This window comes from Temnothorax longispinosus, chromosome 8 (assembly GCF_030848805.1).
Source record: "Temnothorax longispinosus isolate EJ_2023e chromosome 8, Tlon_JGU_v1, whole genome shotgun sequence".
Classification (NCBI taxonomy): domain Eukaryota; kingdom Metazoa; phylum Arthropoda; class Insecta; order Hymenoptera; family Formicidae; genus Temnothorax; species Temnothorax longispinosus.
The window spans coordinates 15,222,189-15,246,682 of NC_092365.1; the positions used below are offsets into that span (position 1 = coordinate 15,222,189).

General features: G+C 43.5%; 2 protein-coding genes across 3 annotated transcripts in view; one reads left to right on the plus strand and one right to left on the minus strand.

The window, feature by feature from the left end:
- Tdg (Thymine DNA glycosylase) overlaps positions 1-24,494 on the minus strand; it is a 110,440-nt gene that overhangs the window by 33,500 nt on the left and 52,446 nt on the right. The window contains exons 2-5 of the mRNA XM_071787215.1: positions 12,128-12,195; positions 8,924-9,141; positions 4,027-4,346; positions 2,333-2,474 (exon numbers count right to left, since the gene is read on the minus strand). Coding sequence (XP_071643316.1) covers positions 2,333-2,474; positions 4,027-4,346; positions 8,924-9,141; positions 12,128-12,195 — 748 coding nt within the window. The remainder of the gene's footprint in view (positions 1-2,332; positions 2,475-4,026; positions 4,347-8,923; positions 9,142-12,127; positions 12,196-24,494) is intronic.
- Dnmt3 (DNA methyltransferase 3) overlaps positions 1-24,494 on the plus strand; it is a 120,538-nt gene that overhangs the window by 23,671 nt on the left and 72,373 nt on the right. For both annotated transcript variants that reach the window (XM_071787211.1, XM_071787213.1), the window contains exon 2: positions 12,373-12,416. In XM_071787211.1, coding sequence (XP_071643312.1) covers positions 12,373-12,416 — 44 coding nt within the window. The remainder of the gene's footprint in view (positions 1-12,372; positions 12,417-24,494) is intronic.

The window sequence follows — 24,494 nt, forward strand, 5'->3', positions numbered from 1 at the left end:
GGCGGCCGGGATAAACGAGGATAAAATGACGGGCGGGGGTGGCCACGAGGTGGTGGTTGGACGTGAGGAAGGGTATGGAATTGTCACCGATTGAAAACAACGCGCGTCGCTCACGTAGGAACGGAACGCAGGGCGGAAGAGAGACGGATAGAATTGAGAGGAGAGAAGAGGGGCGGGGGGGGGGTGGTCGCGCTGGGGGTGCACCAGGGGGTGCATTCTATGGGGAGCAGCGAACAGTGTCCCGCTGCGTTCGATTACAACGTCGGGCGTAATAACCGAATTGCCCACGGCCCGTTAAAGCGTTTACACCGCTTGACGGATGATCGACCACGGTGACAACTCGTTTCGGGTAATATATGAATATGGACCGTGGAGCGCGTTAACAGACTCCCCGGATGAAAATGGCCGATGGCGTTCGTGCCTTATTATATACGATAAATAACGCACGCGGCCTTCTCTCGAGAAGAAAATGTGGAAGTGATCTCGATCAGTTTCCTTCCGTACACTGATGACATTTCTGACGGTCGGAACCTTGCGAATGATCTAAATCATGCTCATTGCAAAATCAAGTTAATTCGGAAAACTCAGGATTAGATTCGGTAAGTTTTAGAATCTGTTCATTGATAACATGAGATGCACACAGGGAGAGTATATATCGTAGAAATTTAATTTTTAATATTTGTGTACTAAATTAATCGACAAATTGCTTCGATAATGTGCTCTTAATCATCATAATACTACGTAATTGTGCGCGCTTGTCAAAAATATGACAATTTCATTATTATATAAAGAGAATCGGGGGTTGTGAATATAAATCAAGCTACGTTGCGGGGATGTTGTGATACGATTAAAATACTGAAATCGTTACGAGCCTCTCGGTTCCGTCATTTAAGTCACCCCAATTTTGATAACGACGGCCGCATATCGGATTATAACAATCACTCGTAATGACCATGATGCTCACCCGTTAAACTGTTTATACCCGTTTACACCGGTATCGGGTGATCGATCAACGCGCGCGCGGCGGGTCGTCGCGTTTGTAACGAGAACGTAATTCCCATTCTCTCGCTTGCATTCAATAAAGATCACGCTAACGCGTGGTGACGAAAATGACACGTACGTAGAACACTGCAGAATCGCCCGAAATTGTTTTCGGATTTTAGCCGATTGCAATGTCCGATTCTTTATCCACCGGCGGATTCACCTGACTGACGGACAACTTGACTTATTTATCAATCCTCTGACGATACCCTTCATTTCACGAGAATAACTCCCGATTCAGTTTCGTCCCTGAAAGCACCTACCTATATTTTATGCTGTTGAACAATTAATAGCTGAACCGTTGTTGGTTTCGCAAAGTCAATTGAGTTTAACCTCTAATTAGTTTTAGTCTTTCCTTTAGTTTTCTTCAGAAAACTTGGTCTACAAAAAGACGAGGAGTCAATTAAGATTTAAGTTACCCGACATCGGCAAAACTGGTCCGTGTGGTCGACCAGTTTCCCTCTTTTTCGTTTTCTCTCAGCCTCTCTCTCTCTCTCTCTCTATATGTATACATACGCAATGACGACCGGCGTGCCGCGTGATAACCGGATCGCACACGGATCATTAAAGCGATTAGGCCGGCTGTTGTGGAGGCGGCGATTGCCATTTGTCGTTACTGCGTGCAGGGAATCCACGCGTTTTCGCGCGGCAATGACTCCAAGATGGATTCTCGCGCCAGTTAGAGCCGAGCCGAGCCGAGTCGGGCCGTGCCGCGCCGTGCCGCACGCGCGTATCGGATTAATTACCGTCATTCGATCAAGAATGACATCGCGGCGCATTGGTAATGCGGCATTACAAATGACACGCACGGCCGCGATATATACCGGGCTATAAATTACGCGGCGTGCCGGCAGAAATGCTCGCGCCCCGGTGAAAATGATGTTTTTATTGTTGTTAATGTTATGACGCGATTTAATGAATTATCATTGCCGTTCGGCGGTGAAGAGTCGCGGAATTGATACGCCGCTTATTTAGTATGAAACACTCCGCGACAACCTCGCGGACAATTCAATTTATCGATACTGGATGATTCGTTTGAAACACGCGTGCGTGCTCTATCTCGTTATTCTATTGTATGACTATTGTTAGCTGTCCAAAACACCTTTAACGTAAAGTTATAGCCGCGCTTATATACGCGGTATATCGAGTGTTCTCCGGAAATTTACACGGCTTGACAAGATGACGCAATATTGATGTACGATAAAGAACAGCGGGATATAACTCGCGGGTCAGCTTGGGTCGTATTTACTCGATGCTAGTACGGAATAATTATATGTACAGACGGGCTTACTATAATAATGTCAAGGTTGCTGGTGAGGTGGTCCGGTAGAACGCGCTTGCTCACTTCCTCTTCCGGCATGCCGTCGAACCTGTCGTGCTTCTTCCTCTCTTTGTACGTCTTTGCGCGTTTCTTGGCCTCCGCGAGCTCCGCTCTGTAAGGAAAAAAAAAAGGTGGATACAGAGGGCCTTAATAATACGCTGGATTCCTTTATGCTGCGTCATACGATTCAGCGAAAGGCGCGCAACTATTTCTTTCGATCGGCAGAAGACGCGGACTTTCCGCGTTTGCTTTTTGTCCAAGCCGGCGAACTTGCGCGCGCCTTGGACACTGCGTTTCGATTTGTGACACTGTAATACAATGTAAGGTTTTGTATCGACTGGGGGACTTTTGTAAGCCGTCGTGAATACGCGCGAATAATACACGGATGAATAAGCTCGGATCTCGTAAGATAAAGTGACGACGGCAAAATGCAATTTATGGTCCTTACATTTTTAAACGAGACACACGCTCGGGTAATAAAACGTTAATAATAAAATCATGAAAATCACTTTGTCGATGTGCAGGATATAAGTATTAATAAATGCGAATATATTTTAATACGAGATATATAAGCATTGTAAAAAAATGTGCAAATTAGCGTAGTTCTGCAGCGGAACATAGATGACTGATCACGTTAATTAATATATTTACGCACGCCGTTCTTCCTTTTAAGCCTTATGCAACAGTAGCGCGCAGTTTCGTAAAAAAAAATGTTGATAGGGGAAGCAGGATATTTATACGTCGGCATAATGGGCCTTTGTTTAACCACTACAGGGTATTCAATTAAATAGACATACCGATGTACAACGTGTCAAGAGGGCATGAATATCTTCAATTAACGTTTTAATGAGCGCGTTATCTCCTGACGTATCTCCGTAATAGCGGCGCGCATCTGATCGTGTTACGTTCCTAATATGCGGAACTATTTTTAAGTTTTCGGCCGGCTTCACAAAAATAAGCGCAACTCAAGATCCTATCGGATCAGCAACATGGTGCCCGGTCAGACGGACATTGTTAGCAGAGCGGATATTTTTAACCGTGGCTGCATGCAAATATATAACTAACTCTGGTTACATCGAGTCGCGGCTTCGTGTCCGACCTGTGTGTTCCTCCTCGGCTCTTCGCTTCTCTTCGGACTCATTAACGTATTTATTAATTATGATAATAATTATCTCTATACCGCAGGTTGTAATTCTGAATTCAATTTTATGAAAGTATAAAATGTTGTTTTAATATTAATTTTAGCTTAACCCCTCAGGACGGCCGTGTTGGGACGAACCACGAGAATGCGATTTTCAAGATGCCCGTCCTTAAAGGGTTGAGACCGTATAAATGAATTTTGACGTCGCGCCGTCAGCTTCACACGTCCGTGAACGGTATTTCGCGGCGGGCTTTTACAAAGTTAAATTAAATTTTTTTTTTAACAGCGAGTCTCACAACGAACACGACAAGCCTCGTCTTGTGCCTCGTGTATTATAAACTTGCCACACGATTACGCAAGCGTGTGATTGAATTACATGTAACAAAGAGTCACGCGGTACATAATTTTGGCGAAGTCGCGAGAAGGAGCACGACGTCGGACTGAGATTAGAATCACCGGGGTCAGTATAATCGCGGTCGAGCGCGTTGCACTCTGTAATTGATTATATACGCTAGACTCTTACTCCTCGGGGGTGAGTATCATCTCCGACTTTTTTTTGCGGCCCCGCTTCTTCGGCTGATGCGCCAGCTGCGGATTGACGCTGGCGGCGCCGTTCATCACGAGATTCATCTGATGATGTTGTGGCCCGGGCAGCGCCCCGGGCGGCGTCGACGTGGGTGTACCCAGCCCAGGTTGGGCGCCGCCCGGACACGTCATGTTCTCGGGATTGCCGCCGCCGCCGCCGCCGCCGCCTGGACTGCTCGCCGTCCTCATGCCGCCCATCGACATCTCCTCGTCGACGAACGAATACGGGTCCACCGGCGTCTCGCATTTTATCGCAACCTGGAAAAAAGAGCGTCAGCAGACGTTGGTGGATACACGTCGCGCTTATCGTATTCGGCGCCGTCATGTCCGCCGGAATAATGCAGAGGTTTCAGAACTTTCGCATCGAAATGGCACCGCGAAAGTGGCTAGGATCAAGGACGGAGGATAGGAAGACCGGAGAAAGTGTTTGAACGTTTCTGTTCCTTGTTCGAAATGAAATTTTGCAGAGGTAGCATCTCTCGGTCCAAAATTAAAATTCGCGCAACATATAATCCATGACAAAAGATTACACACATCAAGGCTTTAAATGTTTCACAATAATAGGCAATTCATAAACCTTCCTTGACCGATCAAGGAACCTTAAGATATATGAAATATAGAATGAGGAACAAGGAATACTTATCCTCAAGGAAGGACTATGAATACGGCTATAAGTAGTCCCGACGCGATGTTTCTTTATTGTACGATATTAAGGGTAGACCGTATTACTGTATTTACTCTGACCGAATTTCTCGCGTTTCTCTGAATAATACATACGATGGGAGGGAAAATGCTAGCGCACCGGTCGCGGTGAATTATCCTTGCGATATCCCGAATCGCAATGACGGCTGATGTCCCAGCCTAATTTAATTCCACCTCGAAATTACACCGCGAAATTTTTCGTCGCGTCCGCAAGTTTCGCAGGCGGCCGGCTGCGGAAAAATGAAATTTTTCCTGGGCACGTACAATCCCGACGTAAAACATGTACCGACGATCACGGACACGTACAGTGGCGATCATAAAACGTATGTATCCCAGCCGGCGCTATATGTATCTCTTTCTCTCTCCCTTCCTCCCTCCCCCCGCCCTCTCTCTCTCCTTCCACCCTCTCCCCCTCTCTATCTCTCTCTCTCGCTCGCTCTCTCTCGATGCCCTTGGGGAAATAGTAATAGCGCAATTGCCGCATGGACCGAAAATACACGGCCACGTACAACGTATCAGCTATTCGCGGTTGTAAAATGTGCAGCTGTGTCTCTTTTTTTGCAAAATTGCGCGTGTTACGGACTGACGCGATCACCGTTCTTCTCCTGTTGCACTTTTTTGTGCCGTCTGCTTTTTGCATTAGCTAAAATCAACTGAGGTTTCAGTGATTTTCTGCCCCCTTTTTGAATATGAAATTAGAAAAAAAAATAAGAGTAAGATTTGTTGGCTGCATAATTATGTTTTCGATGAATGACAAGCTCTATGAGAACTGAATATCTGACAGGACGTGGAACGTACGGTAATTTTTCGTTTCGGTAATATAAAGAGGGTCAAATTATCTGGAAAAGTTCCTTGTATCGATGGAGTTTTGTCGTGGCGATATTAACGAGGCGGTGTTAGATGATTAACGCGACAGGTATCCAAGTGACGTTTTGTTCCCTGACTCTTCTCGACGTTCGCGCAAAAATCCGATATCGCGGACTAAAATAAATGCCTGAAACGCTATCCCGCCAGATGAAATCAGAAATTATTCAACAGGCCGTTATTGTATTCTGAAAGCTGTCAATAACGCGATAATTTACCGATATTCGCATATTCAGCACTCTTAATTTTAAATGATCTCACTGTCGTTCGTTCATTTCAGCGAATACGCGGATGCAGAATATTTCGTGAAGCTTGCTCGAAAACACAGCGTCTACTTCCCGTGTCTATTCTCGTTCAGAAACATGTAAGAAAAACAAAGCTCCTGCAACGGGCCGCGTTTAATGTACACTCGGGGAAAGGACCCCGTCGCTTTTTCGCCCACGGAAATGAAAGCATAAAGAGATTACGCGAATTCGGCAGAGCGCGGGATCGAGGATTTTTTTTTTATCGCGACACATAAACATACCCTCGTTTGCAAATACCCTCCAACCTGGTCCCCCTAACTGTACGCGTCTTTTGAGCCGGCACACCCGCGCTCTTGACCCAGTGATAACCCTGCGAAATCGAGGTTGAAATTCCGCGAAGATAAGGGCCGCACTGACTGGTATAGTTACCGATAACGCGATATCCCTACCCTTTTTCACGGAGCTCGGGGCTTCGCTCGAAAGTCGCCGACAATATTACGTGCGATAAGAACGTATGTATACGTGCGCGTATGCCACATTGTTATTATTTGCAAACAAAAGAACCGTGTCGCGAATGTAGCGCACAGATTTGTTTTATCCGGTGATGTTATAGAGCACAATATTTGCGTTAAAAACAGGTAAATAGAAGATTTTTATTGCGAGACGTTGCGCAAACGATATTCGTTTATCGACTTCAAGAGCCATTAATCTTATATGTGTTTCGGGAAATATCCGTCGTTGCGATAATAGAGCAAACATACACTGTATCTTTGCTTATCTAACTCCGTCTTTCCGTGTGTTCTTTCTGATATAGAAAAGTAATAACTGAGTCACACATTCGAAAATAAAAAGATCAATTAGAGAAATTCGATTTCACTAATTTTTTTTCCTATAAAGATAATGCACAACTTTCGACTGGCGTATCTCTTCTAGGTTATTCATTTCTTCAATCGTCTCGGAAAAAGGCGTCTACGCTTTGAATGTCTGGCTCGTTTACGCAGAAACAATTGGACGTCGGGGAATCTAGGGAAGGGTTAAGTAAAACAATGTGAAACGGGATCAAGAAAAGAGGAGCGTGATAATGCGAACTCGATAAATCCGAGACGTGTTCACGGTTAACAATTCGATCAACGGAAATTCGCTTCGCTCGTCGGCCGTTCATTCGTTAAAATGAGGAGCTGGTAAAACCGAGATCGATCGGTCGTCACGTCACGAGATAATTTTCGAGAAAAAGACTATCGATCTCTCGACAGCGGATAACAACTTTGCGGATATAATGGCAATTTAATTTCGGATGAAATTTCTGTAATTCGCGCGCGATAGCGCCGATAGCCAAATTGGGGAGCTGGGCAATCTGCAATTAATTCATGAGCGGAAAATGCGCGTTCTGATTGAAATCCCTGAAAATTACCACCGTCAAAATATTCATCCGAAACACATTTGTAAAAGCTTTTATTTTGCCGGTTTGTAAAGTGAAAAAGCCAAAAGCCGCTGGAAAGATGCAATAATTCCCTTTATATTTCTTTCATCATAGTTGAATTATATCTCGTTTCTCTTGACGTAGATATAAACAAATATATCACGAAGTTATTATATATGCTTATGGAAAAAACTTCTCTAAGAAATTAATTTATATTTTTCTTTTATTAATGAAACTCGGTTATCAGTGTAAAAATAAAAAACAGATTTTTCATCGAACAACGTGTAACGTTAAAATTACCATGCAATTACGTTTCCATGATATCTGTTGAAAGAAATTTTCTTATTGCACATTTTGCGCTAAATTTTTTAATCGGCAATCAAAGAAATTATGCAAAGCATAAACGATCGCGGAACAACTCGTTCCGAGAGCTTTCGTCCGCGTATTAAGCGGAAAATAAGTAAGACCGCGCGCGCGGGCCCATCCACGGCTTTCATTGTACCGCGACAGAGGTAATGTTGCGTAAGTAGATCGTAAAACTAACATGAAAATGCAAATCGCTGCTCGCGCGGCATTGCGAAAATCCCGGAGTGGCGATTGCGCGCGTCTTTATTGCAATTTATTGCTCGTAATTTTGATTGCGAGGTGCTAGATACGCCAATACGGCGGTTCCTAATGAGAACCGCCTGCGCTTTTTATTGGCTAATAAGTTTGGTATTTTACGCGCGACTTTTTTTCTCTTCTGTACGTAATAACATATTTTCTCCACCGATTACGCGGAAGATACGCGTCGCGATACCCGATCACGAAGACCCGTAATATCTTATCGCGATCACATTATTTGTAATTTAATTGTCACCCTTTTTTATAAATACAATCATCTTTGACCTGCAGATTTTAAATCGCACACTTTATCGCGCTATATACAGAATTTCAAGATAATAATCCACGCGCGCGTACCGCGTGGACAGTAAATTTCATGTTATTACCACTGCGTTACACGAGCGTTATTTTATTAGTTATTACAAAAGGGAGTATATTTAATCGTTTCGAATTATGTCATATACCAGAAGGTTTTAGATTTTTCATTTATATCTACGATCATAGGCAGTCGAATGTGCGCGAGCGTTAATTTCTAATTGTCATGTCAGTTAGCGTAAATTAGACGAAACGAAATGCTGCATTTAATCCAAAATTCTGACGTAAGATCGATTGAGAATACGCCATATGGCCATTATTACACGCAACCTCGCGGCATAATTACAAGCAATCACATGCATATACATATATATTCTGCAAGCGTAGCATTATTCCTGGCATTTCAACGTTATAATTTAACTGCAAAACATCTCAATTATAGTTCCTCGAACGTTATGATTTCGCGATATACGGAAGATACACCTTTTCTCGATACTTTCCGACACTAATCTTCCGGCTTATTTTTATGATATTGTGGTAATAAAATTACTCGGTCGCTATCGGTCGCTACATGAAAGAGTTCGAGGAAAAAGAAGGGAACGAGGGTGGAGGAAGGCACGCGGAAACGGGGCTTGGTCAGGGGCAGAGTGGCAGAGTGGCAGAGTAGGCGAATATGAAAAACTCACCTGTCCGAGGGCGGAGGCGGTCGAGCCCGGCTGCTGGGGTTGATGCGCTGTCGCCGATATCGGCGTGAGGGGCGTGTGCGGCGTGTGCGGTGTGTGCGGCGTGTGTGGTGTCAGCGGCGTGTGATACTGCTGACTGCTGTCACCGCCGGTGCTCCTCATCTCGAGGTCCGGACTCGTCTCGTAACCGTCGTCCCTCGCCTCCTGCTTCACCATCACCCCTGCACACAGAGACAAGAACAGGGCGACGCCCTTTAGATTTTCGGCGCTCGTTTTCGTCGTCCCGACACCGGCGAAGCTCCTCGACCCCCCCTTTCACGGGGGCGTCGCGGGGCGAAAATTTTTCACGCGACGACGTGCCGCGACGCGCCACGTTATTGCGGTAATTAACTCTTTATAGCCGCGCGCGGTAACAACTCCCCGTCCCCGGGTTCGCCCTGTAAGGGGTTGAGGGAAAAAAGTATGCGAAACGAACTGAAGTTATAGAGCGAACCTTGAGAGTGAGTTATTTGATAATGTTCGAAAAGAATATCAATTAAATCTCGTATTACTTGTATTAACATTATATTTGCATCGTGGTAAATCGCGTGCAAATGGAACAAGACTTTTTTCGCCTAATTATAGTACCTCGGCGCAACACAGACGTCAGGCTCCCGTGACGGCTCGTTAATCATTCCCCAAGTGTTTCTTCTATTTTCCTTCCGCGTATGGTACCACGCTAACTAGCTCGAATTATCGCGCTATTAATTCGCACAGGAACTCCTGTCACTCATCTCGTCTCGTCGTATTGTGAAATACTTCCACCGCGTAACAGAGAGAGCAAATGACTGACTCATCGAGCACCGTCTAACTCTAATCTCGGCAGCTACAGGTAAACACCAGGCACCAGTTGAATTTTCTGCTTCAGTCTAGATACAGCTGCCGGGCGGTTTGCCCGGAATCAAAGTGCGCTACGAACTTTCGATATTTGTTCGCGAACTTTTTCAAACGATCGAATTTATCTTTTCTACGGCTTTGAAATCGGGGGAAAGCTCGGTAAGTTGCAACTTTCTCTCTACGGCGAAAACTCAACGAGACGAAATTTACCGCTATGTATCGCCAATAAAAAAGAATTCTTGACAAGATTTTGTGCAAAGTAACCTTTCATACTTTTCAAATAAAGTTCCAAGAGCATTCGAAATTCGATTTTTATTGACTGATGAAAGTTTCACATCTACGTTTAATTTGATTTAATTGCATTCGTAACGAAAGGTTTTGTCTATTTTTTTTTTATCAACTGTTATTCAATATATAAAAATAATCTTGTTTCACCACGTCGAATACGAAACAGCTGACAATAAAGATTGAAACGTCACTGAAGACATTATCAATCAATTTCATAATGCACACCGTGGTGATGAAGCTCAAAGTAATGCCGATAATTTGATGGGGGAATAAATAAACGGGGCATTTAAGTGATTTAAGAGATTATTGTATAATCCTTGGGCCGAACCGCAACCTTTCGCTCGGTTTAGTATCACCCCGAACAAGTTTTATTGCCGGCGGTATCGTCGATGGTAATTTAATAGCTGAGGAGTACCGAGAGAAACGAGTTAATCGCTCGTCAGAAGATTTACCGGTTAGCCGTTGAAAGCCCCTGGTAACGGCAAATACATTAAAACCCTGCCCACTCGCGCCCATCCGCTCGCTGTCCGACGACGCGTAGAATTGTTCAATTGACCCAGAGAAAAATATTCCACGGATTGATGACTGACAGCCCGGTGAGACGGCGTGTTTGTAATTGGCCTCGGATTTTGCCCCGCGCGTATATTTCGGCACGATTGTCGTGCGCCCGCCACACGCATCGGCGATAACGTGCGCCCTGCGCCCTGCATCGACCTGTCCGGCTCGGTCTCGCTCTCCGGGAAATATTTTTTTACAATTTCGCGCCAATTGCCGGCGCGATATCGACCCTCGGCTTCGCGACCTAAACGCGAACGTCGCCTGCTTTATCATCTTTCGCGCTAGTACATTCAGCTTTTACTCGCGAAATTATTTATCGAATCGTTACAAGAATCTTTATCTTTCTGACAAAACTCGTATCAATAATTCGAGCTATAAAGCCCGCGTTCGATATTTATGTGAAAAACTTGAAATGTCTGGGATGCTGCGCGTCCCTCGTACACGGCAAACCCGCAGTACAAAAATATTATACAGAAAACCGAGTGATACTTACGAGAATCCCATTATAATGAAAATTAATTTCGTAATAAGCTCGCGTTGAAATGAAGCTTTTTCATTGATTGCGCGTTCCGCGCAATTTCCGAACGCCTGTGCGCGCTCGCCGACCCTTTTTCGTCGTGAAATTCCATGCGAATCTGTTTAATGGCTCGCTCGCAATCGCGAATAAACGCGGGGACGAGCTTTTTGCAGCGCGGCGTATATATACGTGCACGCACGTGCGTACGTGTGAGCCGCGGCGACCGCACGTTCGTCGCACGCGCGCGCGTTTGCCCTCTCTTTCTCTCTCTCCACGTGCGCTTCTGTCATACAGTAGCGAAAAATATAAAATTAATATTGTATCTGATCCGCGCGCGTGGATACCTTCCTCTCTCTCTCTCTCTCTCTCTGGGTATCCTTTTGCCGCGATAATCGTGCGATATTGAATCGTCATGAGGCGGATAATTTTTTTTCCCCCCTTCTGCGCCCGAGAGATTGCCCGGCCGCGCCGCAGCCCGGCTAAAATACCAGAGTCAATATTTTCAAATATCCGCCCGACGTTTGATATTTGCAAATTATACACGTACGAGGGCTGTGCGTGCGGCGTGAGCGAGCGAGAGAGAGCCGCGAGCCGCGAGCCGCGCACGCGATCGGCTCGCGCGCCAGTTTATGAAAGAGAATTCAGCCAATAAATTTAATGCAACGCTAATTTAATCGGAAGAAAATTTCGCCGGGAAATTTTTTTCGGGACCCGCTAATTAATGAGCACCAGCATGCCGCTCTAGAGGAAGAGAGAGAGAAAGAGAGAGAGACTCCTTCTCTACACTTTTATTGCGAATCGCGCAGCGGGTTTATTGCCAGCGCGCGGTCGGCAGTAATTAAATGCAACGGACGCGCGAACGTTGCGCAACATATTGAATTAGCGGAGTTGTTTTCGAATCTTTTGCGGAAAACGAGATCCGCGCCGATGTCATCGGTAATGTCTGGCGGTGGGTCTTTTATCCTTACCTTGAGAACTCGCGCAATTCATTGTCGTCGTGCCGTTTGGTCCTCCGTTCTGCACCGGCGACGGATACCTGAAAACAGAAACGAAATTTGAGCACTCACGGACTATCAAGTTACCTGTTTGGATAATAAACGCTTGTCACTTAAAATTGTATCAATTAAATATGAATTAAAGTTGTAAAACTATATTAAGTAATTAAGTAATTATTGTTCATGCATACTTAATGTAAAATATTTTTGGTTTTCAGAAGCGGATGTTTTGGAACACCAGCATATTGCTGCGCAGCAACAGGTAATGCCGTTCAATGTTTGTCTATTTAATGATAAGCTATCTTTTAAGATTTAATATGTCCGATTTCGTCGGACATATGCATTGTGCGCGGCATATCTAGTTAAAACCGACGTGGAACGTGATAACGGGATTACCGTAATTTCCCCGTATAGTTATTTAATCAATCTTAAGCATGTGTACATATAATTTCGTAAATTTAACTTCTCATTAAAACGAGCAATCAATAATCTAGGAGCTAATTACGTATTATTTCGATATCCTTTTGTCAGCGTTTTTCCAACATAATTTAACATTTTATCGAATTTTCCTTTGATATTGAAAATATCGAATATTACATTTGACAAACCCATTACGAAAGCGGTACTTAATTTAATTAATTTTCAAATTAGCTGTAATGTTCTTTTAGTTAGCTCTTCCCTGTCACATTTAAAAGGGAAAGAGCCGGAAACGGTTTTTCTCTAATTAAAATTTCCGTAATGTGATTGTCCTTTATCAAGATAGTTTCTTGTACATGTTTTCATTTATGTCGGTAGCAAAAAGGGGATTGTAAATTTCTTCTGCTTTAATTTACGTTCACGCTCGCGCCGCGATTTCGGATTGTGTGTCACACTTTATTTTTTATATATTAATTTCTTTGCGCGATTATCACGCAAATATCCCGCTGCCGTACTTTCTAAAGTTAGTACACAGACAAGACAAGTGGATGAAGACTCCACAAGTTTTATAACTTTTAGTTCCTATGACGTAACATGGCGCCTCAAACTTTATCCCGAGTTTTTCCTTTCATTTCATTAAAACTTGGCGAGAAAGAGAAGCGTCGTGCAAGTTGGTTAAAAAGCGCTGCCGCAGCAGCGGCGGCGGCGGCGGTTATCGAAGAGTAATTATTGTTGTGTGCGTTAAAAAATTCGCAGGAAGCACGATAAGATGTGTAAGGTACCATTTAATTTACGTTCAACTGCACGACGTATCGATCTCGATTACGTCGCGAGGTAATAAAGATACGCATTAACAATTTAAATACAATGCTGATGCAATGATAACGCACGTCGTTGCGCGCGGCTTCATTTAACAGTTACACGATAGCATCGTTCTTCATTTTATTAAAATACACGGGAATAATAATCGAAATTTTTTTTAAAAAGCGCACAAGGACATATAAATTCTAGGAAATTAACGTTCATGCTGATAATCCCAGAGTGCAGATGGGCAATTTGCATTTATCATGGGCGCGACGTCGATTTTTCAAAATTTATCTTTCCGATATACATGCAGACCACTCAATTAGGGATTATTCGAGGGGAAAAAAAAAGGAATGTCGATTTATAACAGGAGCAGGGGAGCCCTGTTCCATCTCGCGATGGCGAACGCGCGCACCATTTAATTGATTGTACTCGGCCGCGGACGCGCGCGAACGGCAATTATGATCGCGTCCTCCTCTCTCTATGCCGCCGCGCCGCGCTGCGCCACGCCATCCCTGTCTCTCAACTAATTATGAGGCACGGTACGCGCTCATGCCACGCGCATCGGAATCATTTTGCGCGGATTACAGATATTATCGGGCGGCCGCGATATTAGAGGCCGCGGGACGGGACGGGCGTCGTCGAGCGACACTTAATTATCGCGCGTAGTCGTGCGAAGAACGTCGTGTCGTTACGACGCGTTGCGAGGCATCGATACCTGATCGTCAGACCATCGCGCTCGTCGGGAACACGTCGGTTGAACTTTAACTGGTATTAACCTTTCTACGCCGCGGCACCGTGGAGGCTGCCTTTTAAAAAACGCGCAAGGCAAGCATGTGCACGGCGATTACGGTGCATTGGCCACGTTTGTTATTCCCATGTATGTAGATTAGCGACGCCTTGATTGATCGTTTCTTAGAGCTTTCTTTATCGCCGAGAGTATGTCACTTCTGCTATAAACGCATACGCGTATTTTTATATGCGACGAAAGGGTTAACAAGTAAACGTTACCTTACGTCCAAGTATAAATTGCGCGAGTATTTTTTTATGCAAACTAGTACAACAGTTTTTACAAATGTTATTCACCATTTCTGGGTGGGAAATGAAAAGATGTAATGGCTGCTTAATGACGACGTCTGCGTCGACGATATTTGAAAGAAGACCAAGTGGCAAAAAAATCATTAGCGGCATGCTATAACGAGGCGGGATGGGGGATGCCATTGAGATTATAAATAGCGAAGATTACGGAGACGGCGTTGCGCACATGCACACGGAGGTATAATTATATCCTGAAAGTAACTAATCACTTCTTGTTTTCCGTATTGCGAAAGAGGATGTGCCTTGTTGAGATCTATGCGGTGTCCCGGATAAAATCAACAAATTTCTCTGCAATTTTAATTATTACTGCAACACAATATGACATAAGAACTACAATGTGAATAATTCTAAATAGAGTTTCTGTCGTTAAACGCAGCTCCGAATTCACGTGGTCATCGGTTAAATTAAAAAAAAAATCGAAAACAGAGATAAAATTATATAGAAAATCTAGGCCAGAGCTATGTAGGGAAAGGCCAATATATCTTTGCCGCTTTCGATATCTCGCGTTTCGAGCTTGTCAGATGCGAACTCCGTTTCGAACGGCTGCGGAATCGAGCAATTACGGTCTTTGACGTTATTGAGCCTCGCACGTATAGAACCGATGTGCAGCAATGTCAGGATTATCTAATGAGGTGAGATTATCCTCATGGGAAGTCGCAATTAGCGGCTTAATTCGTCTTCGAATACAATCAGGCGCGATCAGACGTTATCGTGTCTCTGCGAAGAGGCACGTGGAGTTTCGTTCGAGGAATCTCCGTGTTCACTCTCGCGTGAAAGAGAAGATCGAGAAAGATTTTTCCGTGTACTCTCTCAGGTTACTGCCGCCTATTTACACTCGTAAATTTCGTATCGCATATTAACGCTTATAAACGTATAAAAATTGATAGAAAAGTAATTCTTATTTTTTTGTCTTTTAATTGAAAGAAGAATATTCATTTCGTGACGTAAACGAAGTGACATAAAATCTGCATATATCTCCGTGTTTAATGTCCAGTTGCACAAATATATTGTCAAGTAACAGTGGATTAATGAAGTATGTGTATATGTATAAACTATTATAATATCGTGATAAAACGGTAAATCATTTCCACCCTCGCGCGATTTGAGACCATTGAGAGGCGTGATGAGGGAGGGAGGGAGGGGAGAGGGGTACCCCCGGATATAGTAGTAATACGTTCGCAGTCATCGGGTTGGTTTACTCATGGATGGATTCTAAAAGCTCTGTCACCCGACACTGGGGAAAGTCATTCGATGAACCATTGACGTCGGTTGGCGGTGTAGGCTACAGCACAACACGGCAGTGCCTTCTCCCTACAGCGCAGATTGTTGTTGTTGTCGTTTTCGAGTCCATGCGATACGTGTAATACACCCGCGCGGATATCAACGGCGGCGCAAATATTTTGCACGAGACTAAACGTAAATATCGCCGGCACGCGCGACGATATTTAATATCTCTTTTCCATTATTTCCGTCTATATATTAAAATCCGGATGCGCATTTTCGAAATCGCGGGCGAAAACAAGGACGCGCCGCCGCCGGCCGTGTGTATTGTACGCGAGCCATTTTAATTTTATACCTGCGCATTCAATATCATTTTAGCGCCGCGAGCCGCCAAACCGGGGCTAATAGGCGAAAAAATGTTTTTGTTGTCGACGCATTAATATGGGAGAGCGTGGCGTTTTATCGCGGCGATATCAGTTTTAAACGCTATCACTCGAGAATATTTATCCTTTTGGATATTTTTACCTCACATCTCTCCAACGACGCGGGACAACGGATGGGACGAGGTGGGGTCCATTCGCGCAATCTATGTCCCTTAAATGTGATTGTACATGCGGAATTTGCTCAAATTTCTGTGAAAACGGCCATGATGTCAAACAGAATCTCGAATTAGATATTCGATATATTAATACTTCAATTAATGTGCATCCATCCCGTTTTATATTGTCTACCGTTTCAATGTTATTTGTGTGTGTGTGATGTATATGTATATATAATATATTATACATATATTAAAGATGCCGACGAGACTTATTATTTATTGGCGTATTCCGCCAGTTTTCATTTTCGACAAGTATAATCTGTTTTTATAAATGTGAATATTTATTTATTAATTATTATTTTCTATCTATGGCCAAAATTTGTTACGTGATATTAAATCTTTTTTCATTATCAATACTACTCGTAAACAAATACCCTCTTTTCTCTGTTACAGAATAATTATATTATTTTCACATAAAGGAATAATAAATATTTTAATATTAATAACAGATATATGTATAATATGTATCTATACGTTATGGAAAAGAATACTGACAGCTATTAAGCTGCAGAACGAATTTGTATTTATTAATTAATCGTTATCGGTACGCGCGTTATTTATCGATATGCAATTTCTGATCTCTTTATTTCTTATTCCGGTGAACGAATTAATATCGCATTCATGGGTAATAAGCTGGCCGGCCCGTATCGTAATTGGTAAAGCACCGGGTACCACAAATGCTTTCATCGTGTTTAATCGTACGTTGTCTTGCCTCGAATATACCGTGCCTCCGATCGTGTGCGTGACGCACGACGGCGGCTGCGGCGGCGACGACGACGACGACGACGACGACGACGACGACGACGGCATATATTTATCGTGAATTTACGCGGCTGGCACATTGCAGGAAGGAAAGGAGAAGGCAGAAAGACTCACGGCCAACTCGGGTAATAACGTCAAGTCCGGGCCTAAATATCATAATTATCATATCCCCAGACAGAGAGAGGAATCCACCGTTCGTCGTCGCCGTTTCTCCACGCACGTTATCCGCGGCTGTGTAGGGAGAGCGAACGGGGCTTTAAACCGTTTTTACCGTGCAATTACAGTCCGCGGAATAGTACGCCATTATCTAGAGACGAGCCTATCAATATTGCACGACCGCGTCTGGATGAAAGGAAAAAAGTTTCCCGCGCCAGCACGTGCGAGCGCGCGCGCGCCTTCTTGCCTCGCACTTTGTCGTCTTCGGCAAACTTGTGCTCCTGCTCGTAATACGAGCCTCGTATTCCTGAAAACCGCTAGATACCAGTCACTCGATGACGCGCACGAATTCTGCGACGGAGAATTCGTGCTCTCCCTCTCCCTCTCTCCCTTTCCCTCTCTCTCTCTCTCTCTCTCTCTCTCTCTTCTTCTCTCCATATGTATTTTTAAAGAATTTACATCAAGGCTACGTGACTCAAGGTCGAGCTTCTTTTTTTTTTCGCGAGCAATACGTTATAGCAGGACGGTCGTATAAAGCGCATTAAAGCAATTTGCGGTACGCGAAACGGAAATAATGATGGATTTCAAAATTAATGCCGATGATGCGGACGCGGACCATTCAGTCATTGTCATTTGTCTTGTCTCCAGAGCGAAACGTGACAAGATCCTATTTCAACGTAGTGATTCATACGAGCAGTTGCACTCGTCTCTGAAAGGCGTATCTGCAAATTAACTCGTTTATCAGCCGTTATCTATTTGTGTCAAAGGAGCCTTCGAATGCATCGCGCGTACACGCCGATAAGTTTCCGTACAAGGTGAACTAAAGGAATTAACGAACGCGAAATTAAATTGGCGCGAAATTTCAGCGCAGGCTCGGGAATCGAAGATAAATATAAATTTTAGGGCCATTAAGTCGGTAATAATTTTTATGCGAGGCACGCGTCTCCGATGACAGTTTATCTCTCCGTTTATATCTCTCCGTTAAATAAAGTATCTCGATTATATTATTATTACATCAAATTTGGAGTGACACGCGTTCGTGAGAAGTAATTTTACAATTATTTATATGCATCGCAATAATTATAGTTATTCGCGTTTCTTTTTTTTTTAATCTTACACGAGTAAACGTTTAAAAGTTACAACATCGCGATATAACGTGCCTGCATATTTAACATATTACATAAATTATCGTGTATTCACGCAACTGGATTTATTGCGTTTCGCATCAAAGGACACTCGGGGGAATTGAAACTTTAATTACACAAGCTGACGTGTAATATAATTTCTGCGTGCTGCTTGCGATCAACGGGCAGACAAACGTGTCTTACAACGACTGCGAAAGACAACTGCAATGTGACAGAAAAAAGTGAGTGACGGCGAAATAGTTACGTAAAATGTTGCAGCTCTCGGAGTCTTTACGATTCGATAAAACGACCCAAGCGGACTAAAGTTAGATTTATTTCCTTCCGTGAGTTGTCAGAATCATTCGTTGCACTTCCATAACAAATATTTATTCGTTGACGGCCTCGTTAAAAAAGAAGGAAAGACAAGAGAAGTCCCCTTCTTTCTTTCTTTCTCTCTCTCTCTCTCTTTGTCTTTCTTTTCCGCCATCGTAAGGACGAGGGTTCCCGATTTATAAATTACACTCAATTATGTTGCCATATTTCTCGCGGGGGGAAAAATTCTTCGACAACACACAAACTCTCTCACCCTACTTTTTCAAACGAGACATGTTGGAAACACGACATATATAAATATAATTTGCAACCGATATTATATTTCAACGTGCTCTTTTTCATATTTGATAGATAGTTCTGAGTTCCGATCGATATTACATTCACGTGGAGAATCTGCGAATCACTACATTTTTCGCTTTATTTGTTTTTTTTTTTCAACCACACATATCTGCGAGCACTCAAAAAACTGCAAACGCAATCGTATCGTCGTATAAAAATTATTTTCTGCGTGAAAGTCGATAGAAGGAATACGGCTGCAGGTGTTATATCGCATCTAGTTGAGCTAAATGTCAATTACCGAGTTATGAAAAAATAAAAAATTTAACAAGACTGACGCGAATTAGAATTAACGAAAATTAATGAAAATTAATGAAAATTGATAAAAACAGGATCAATGTAAGTCCTTTTAATACGATCGATTATATGCTGCAAAAGGGACTACGGCTAAATACATTAACAGCTTCCTCTGCAGCGGGGTTTATTTCCGCGAAATCTTCTATCGCGCAAGAAATTACCGTTAAAATGCGCTGCTAATCCTCATAATTGTAGTACGCGCGTTTCCGCCTCTCTCACGAAAAAGTTGCGACTGGCTGAAAAAAGTAAGAAAAAGTTGTATCCGCGGAAACGTTGCAAAAAGGCATACCGCGCGTAAGTGCATAGTTTTATAAACGGTAGATTTTCGCGCGGCTGTAGCCCGCTGAATGATTCATCTCGGGGTGCATTATTACTTAAGGAAACTTAGACCCATTACATTTTTATATCATCTCGCAATGCCATACTTCAGCGCAATTGAAATATAATTGTTTATAGAAAAATATCTGCAAGATACACCATGAAACAATCCTTTAGTAGATAATATTAGTCAGTTCATAATTTTACGATTTTTTTAAATATTTGCGCATTTGATATTATACGAGTTGTTTTGCAATCACAATACTTTAAAAGTTCATTGCGGAGATTTATTTAAATCGGAAATACTAATAAAGCGTCGAAATTTTCTATACAATCAAAACACAATCTTCTATATAATTTTATATAATAGAATTGCAGTTTATAATACTTTTTATACAATATATTACACAGTGGCTATTGATTTATAAATAATTAAAATTACTCATATCGTGTGAAGTTTATAATTATGTATATACGTTTACCGATCTATCACCTAGTAAATTATTTAACTTTTTCTCTCGATTAGAGATTGATTTTATGCATTATCTTACGTTCGCTATAGCAATGTTATAAATCAGTTAGCGAATTATAACTGCTATGTGTGCAAACTATTTATTCTCTTACATGTTATATCAATTTAAACAGGTGATTAATTGCCTCATTTGAAAAAATTATGAAATCTAATATTCACTTGAAGAACGAGATTTCTATTTTCATTTCGATCGGAAAGATATTTATAGATAGAAACTGATTTGTTATTAATCTTTTTATTCGATTTTACGCGCCTCGACAAGAGTAAAATCACGCGACTTTAATAAATTAACAAAACAAGATTATATATATATATATATATATATATAAATAATCCCACGTCGATCCTATCTCGTTTTGTAAAATCATAATTCTGAGTTTATCGCGCGATATTATTCCTTTCGAAATGAATAATAGTATGAGTAATAAACACTAATTTACGCAAATATTTTCTCAATCAAGGGCATCAAGGCGAAGATAAACTCTCGTTTCTCGGGGATAAACGTTATAGAGCCCGTTTATCACTTGGAGACGCAAGGAACAAAATATTCGGCTTACTTCCTAATGCGCCGATTATTTCGCGATAACTTACATCGTTAACTTTGTGCCGTTCACGCGGCAAGGTTGAAGTGCATAGGCTCTCGGTCTCTCATTCTTTCTCTCTCTCGCTGCGTCGTAGCGCTATCATCCCTCGGAACGCGGTCGCGACAGGAGCATCCAAAACGCGCTCGTTCCTCTCGCGAGCGAATAACCACTCACTACCAATCCGACGTTGTGTCTGACACCCGACGTATTTTGTTACGATATTTCGCGACGGTGGCGGCGAACTGATTTTTACATTGCACCCGACACTTGTTTTTCGCACAATCGCGTACGCATAGCAACACGTGCGTACATGTATACACGAACACGTATTCACATATGCGCGCACGCATACCTCGATTTCATTCTCGTGACGAGACGCAAATCCGCGCTGTTCTTCCTCCCGAGCGGACAGTTGTCGGGACGCGCGATTGATCGAGATATTACAAAATGTCGAAATTAAACCGGTGACGACGCGACTGGTATGTTACAAGGTGTTTGGATGGCTCACGGCCAGGCCGTCACCGCGCTGTTTTCAAGGTTACTTTGTTTATGTTCGCGCGCCGGCCGGCCCGGCCGCCGCGCCGCGTCACGCCGCCGCGCGCCGCTCCATGTGTTGTTATTCTCCTTCGCGCGATAGTGCGCGATAGACGCGATCCGCACGGTCGTTACGACGCGACGGCGTATCGCGGTCGTTCGTCGCACAATTATATCTCTCGCGCGATTTATCTGTTCGAAGTAGACGGCACAGAAGCACCGAAGCGACGGGACGTGAAAGCATGCAAAAGAAACGACGGAAAAGGCGTCGATATATGTCGACGTTTTTCAATCGCACATGCCATGCGTTTCGCGAAGTTTTGCGTTTGAAATATCAATCGTTGAATATCGATGCCTCGATGGTGCGCTTTCAGGTACTTATTAATTTGACTCGCGTGGTATCACTGCTTCTCACGGGGGAGCGCGGAGGTTGGCGACTGGCGACGCTGTTTCTAACGGAGCGTCGCGCGGAGCGGGTCGACTCCGAGTCGCGGCCTCGATTTACTTGGTAAATTTGGGCGCAAATTAATCTTGTGTCGCGATATCTATCAATCGGGACGCGATGTCTATCAATTCGGCGTCGCGGGCGTCGAGCGGAACGCTCGAGCCGAAGCTCGAGCGTGCCTTCGTCGCCAAGGTATTCTGCGCGATCTACTTCGAAACAGACAGCGTCTTCTACGCATCGAAGCGGTACGAAAGAACGTCGAGGGAAAGTAGTGGAAAGATATGATCTATCAATTTATTTATTGTACGGACACACACACATACACATCTCGATCGTACATTCCGTCGTACATCGCCATTGGTCATTGAATTGACTCACGACGTGTCGACCAGATTGACGATACTGTTTTTAACGGAGCATCGCAGTTAATTTGGGCCGCAGACCAACACTCGCGTCGCGTCTATCCGTCGGATGATTGGTGATTGGCATGAATTTTGATGTCACGGACGATCGTACAGCCGCGTCTTCTTCGCGTTGCGTTACGTACAATGTCGGGAGTGCCGTGTGCAAAGTGTCGCACGCTCGTAATTAGCCGTATTCTCGCGAATGAGTGTTGCGAGTGCTACGGGGACGCCCGAGAGCAGAAGGAGGAGGCCTGGGAGGCGTCGGGCAACGGCGGAGCAACCGCAGGGTGAGTGGCTCTCTTCAACGTCATTTCGTGACGTTTCGTCACTGCCGACAAGAAGATTATATTTTGTACATATTTATAATAAAAAATATATATAACTATAGGTAACCGTAAAATGGGTAGTTCGCATCAATGCCGCTAGGCGTCGTATCGTCGGTGCATTCTCTCGAGGGGGAAAAAAAATCACGAATAGGGAATAGGAAATATCACTCGCTACGAGGCGGCAATGAAATCGTACGATCCGAAAGTATCCCGAATACGAGTAAGATTCGGTGAATATCACGAATAGGAAATATTCTCGTCGTATCTAGTAGTTAGATAGGTGAAAAAAATTCGGGAAGCGTTGCTGCTTCCTGCTGGATTCACGTCTGTTATATTAAGGTACGTGAGAAACTGGTAGAATACACGGGGTGTCTCGTAACCATCCCTACATTTTACTAGCGTATTCCAAATATTAAAGTTAAAACTCCTAATGACAGAGTTAAAAATCTTGAATGTCGAGATCGTAATAATTTTTTATTTGCCACAATTTTCTATTAATCCTGGCCAATGATATCCCATAGTTTGCGTGTTCGCGTTACGCAATTACGCGTACACGCGTACCGATCTGTCATATATATTATTGATTATCAGGTAATGTGGCGGTACACTCTACCAGCGATACACGCCGCGCCCGGTAACCGTAAATTGGGTAGGTCGCATCAACGCCGCTAGGCGTCGTATCGTCAGTGCATTCTCTCGAGTTCAAGATTCTGCACCGACCGGTATATAAGAGGGGACCCTCCTAAGGAGTTTTAACTTTAATATCAAGAGACACGGTAGTGTCTCGTGTCTCGTGCCAAGTACACGCGGAGCGAGACCGACCGTGACTCTTTTAAGTACGCGACGCGACGGGTTGCGAGTACTCGAGATATTGAGATCTCGATAACGAGTGAACGGATCAAGTTCTAGGTATTTGGAATACGCTAGTAAAATGTAGGGATGGTTGCGAGATTTTTTCACCTAGCTACTAGATACGACGAGAATATTTCCTATTCGTGATATTCACCGAATCTTACTCGTATCCGGGATACCTACTTTTGCGTCGTACGATTTCATCATGCCGCCTCGTAGCGAGGGTTTCTTGAGCGTTCTAAGGTAGAGTGACGGGGATGGTTAGGACGAAAGATTTCCGCTGAACTTCACGCAACTTATATCCCAGTGTGCATCATCACCGGAGCGACGCACGTCACTCAGAAATTCTGAGGGAAAAGCAGCTTGTTCGAACATGTTCGAGAAACGGTGGCGTAATGCGAAAGAAACGATGCACTTCGCGAGAAATGGCTTTTTTTTTTCATTTCTTACAAGATACGTATAGTCTTCGATGAACGAAACGAAGAACTTCGGATTGGAAAATCGTAAAGATTAGAGCCACTTTAGCGTTATCTAAAAAAAAAAGTCGCGAAGGCCGTGTAAAACGGATTAAATGAAACGGATAATGACGCTTCGAAGGACATTCATTTCGGCAATCGTAATTTGTCAAGTTTGCTTCTCGGACTGTTCCTGCAGCCGACCATGGCGGTTCCTAAGGTCGCACAAGTTGAAAGGAGATAAAAGATACCGCCCAGCCTCGACGTACAGTCGGGCCGGCAACTACCATGGCGTAGTCGTGGAATTTTATGGCTGCATATCGGTCTACGTTATATAAGGCACGACGTGCAACGTACATAAAGCCGCGCGCATTGAAAGTTGTTAATTAAATAATAAAAATTTTCAATGAATATAAATGTCTGATAAAATTATACCGGTATTTTTACTCAATATTTTATTTTATACGTATTCCTTTTCAAGCCATTAAAGAAATTTATTTAGAGGCGTTTGATAAATCGAACTGTAATATTAAATCTATCGAGCGTCAGTGTCATCGGCATTATTCATTAGTCGATTACGATCGATAATCGGCGATTCAATATTCGCGGTCAAATCGAATAACGCATCGACGCAGGAAATTGATGGCGGCGATGAATATCGAGATTAATGCAAAAGTCATTACAGACACCATATTCACGCGTTCGTACTTACGATACGAGTGTTGGCGAATCTTGCGAGTG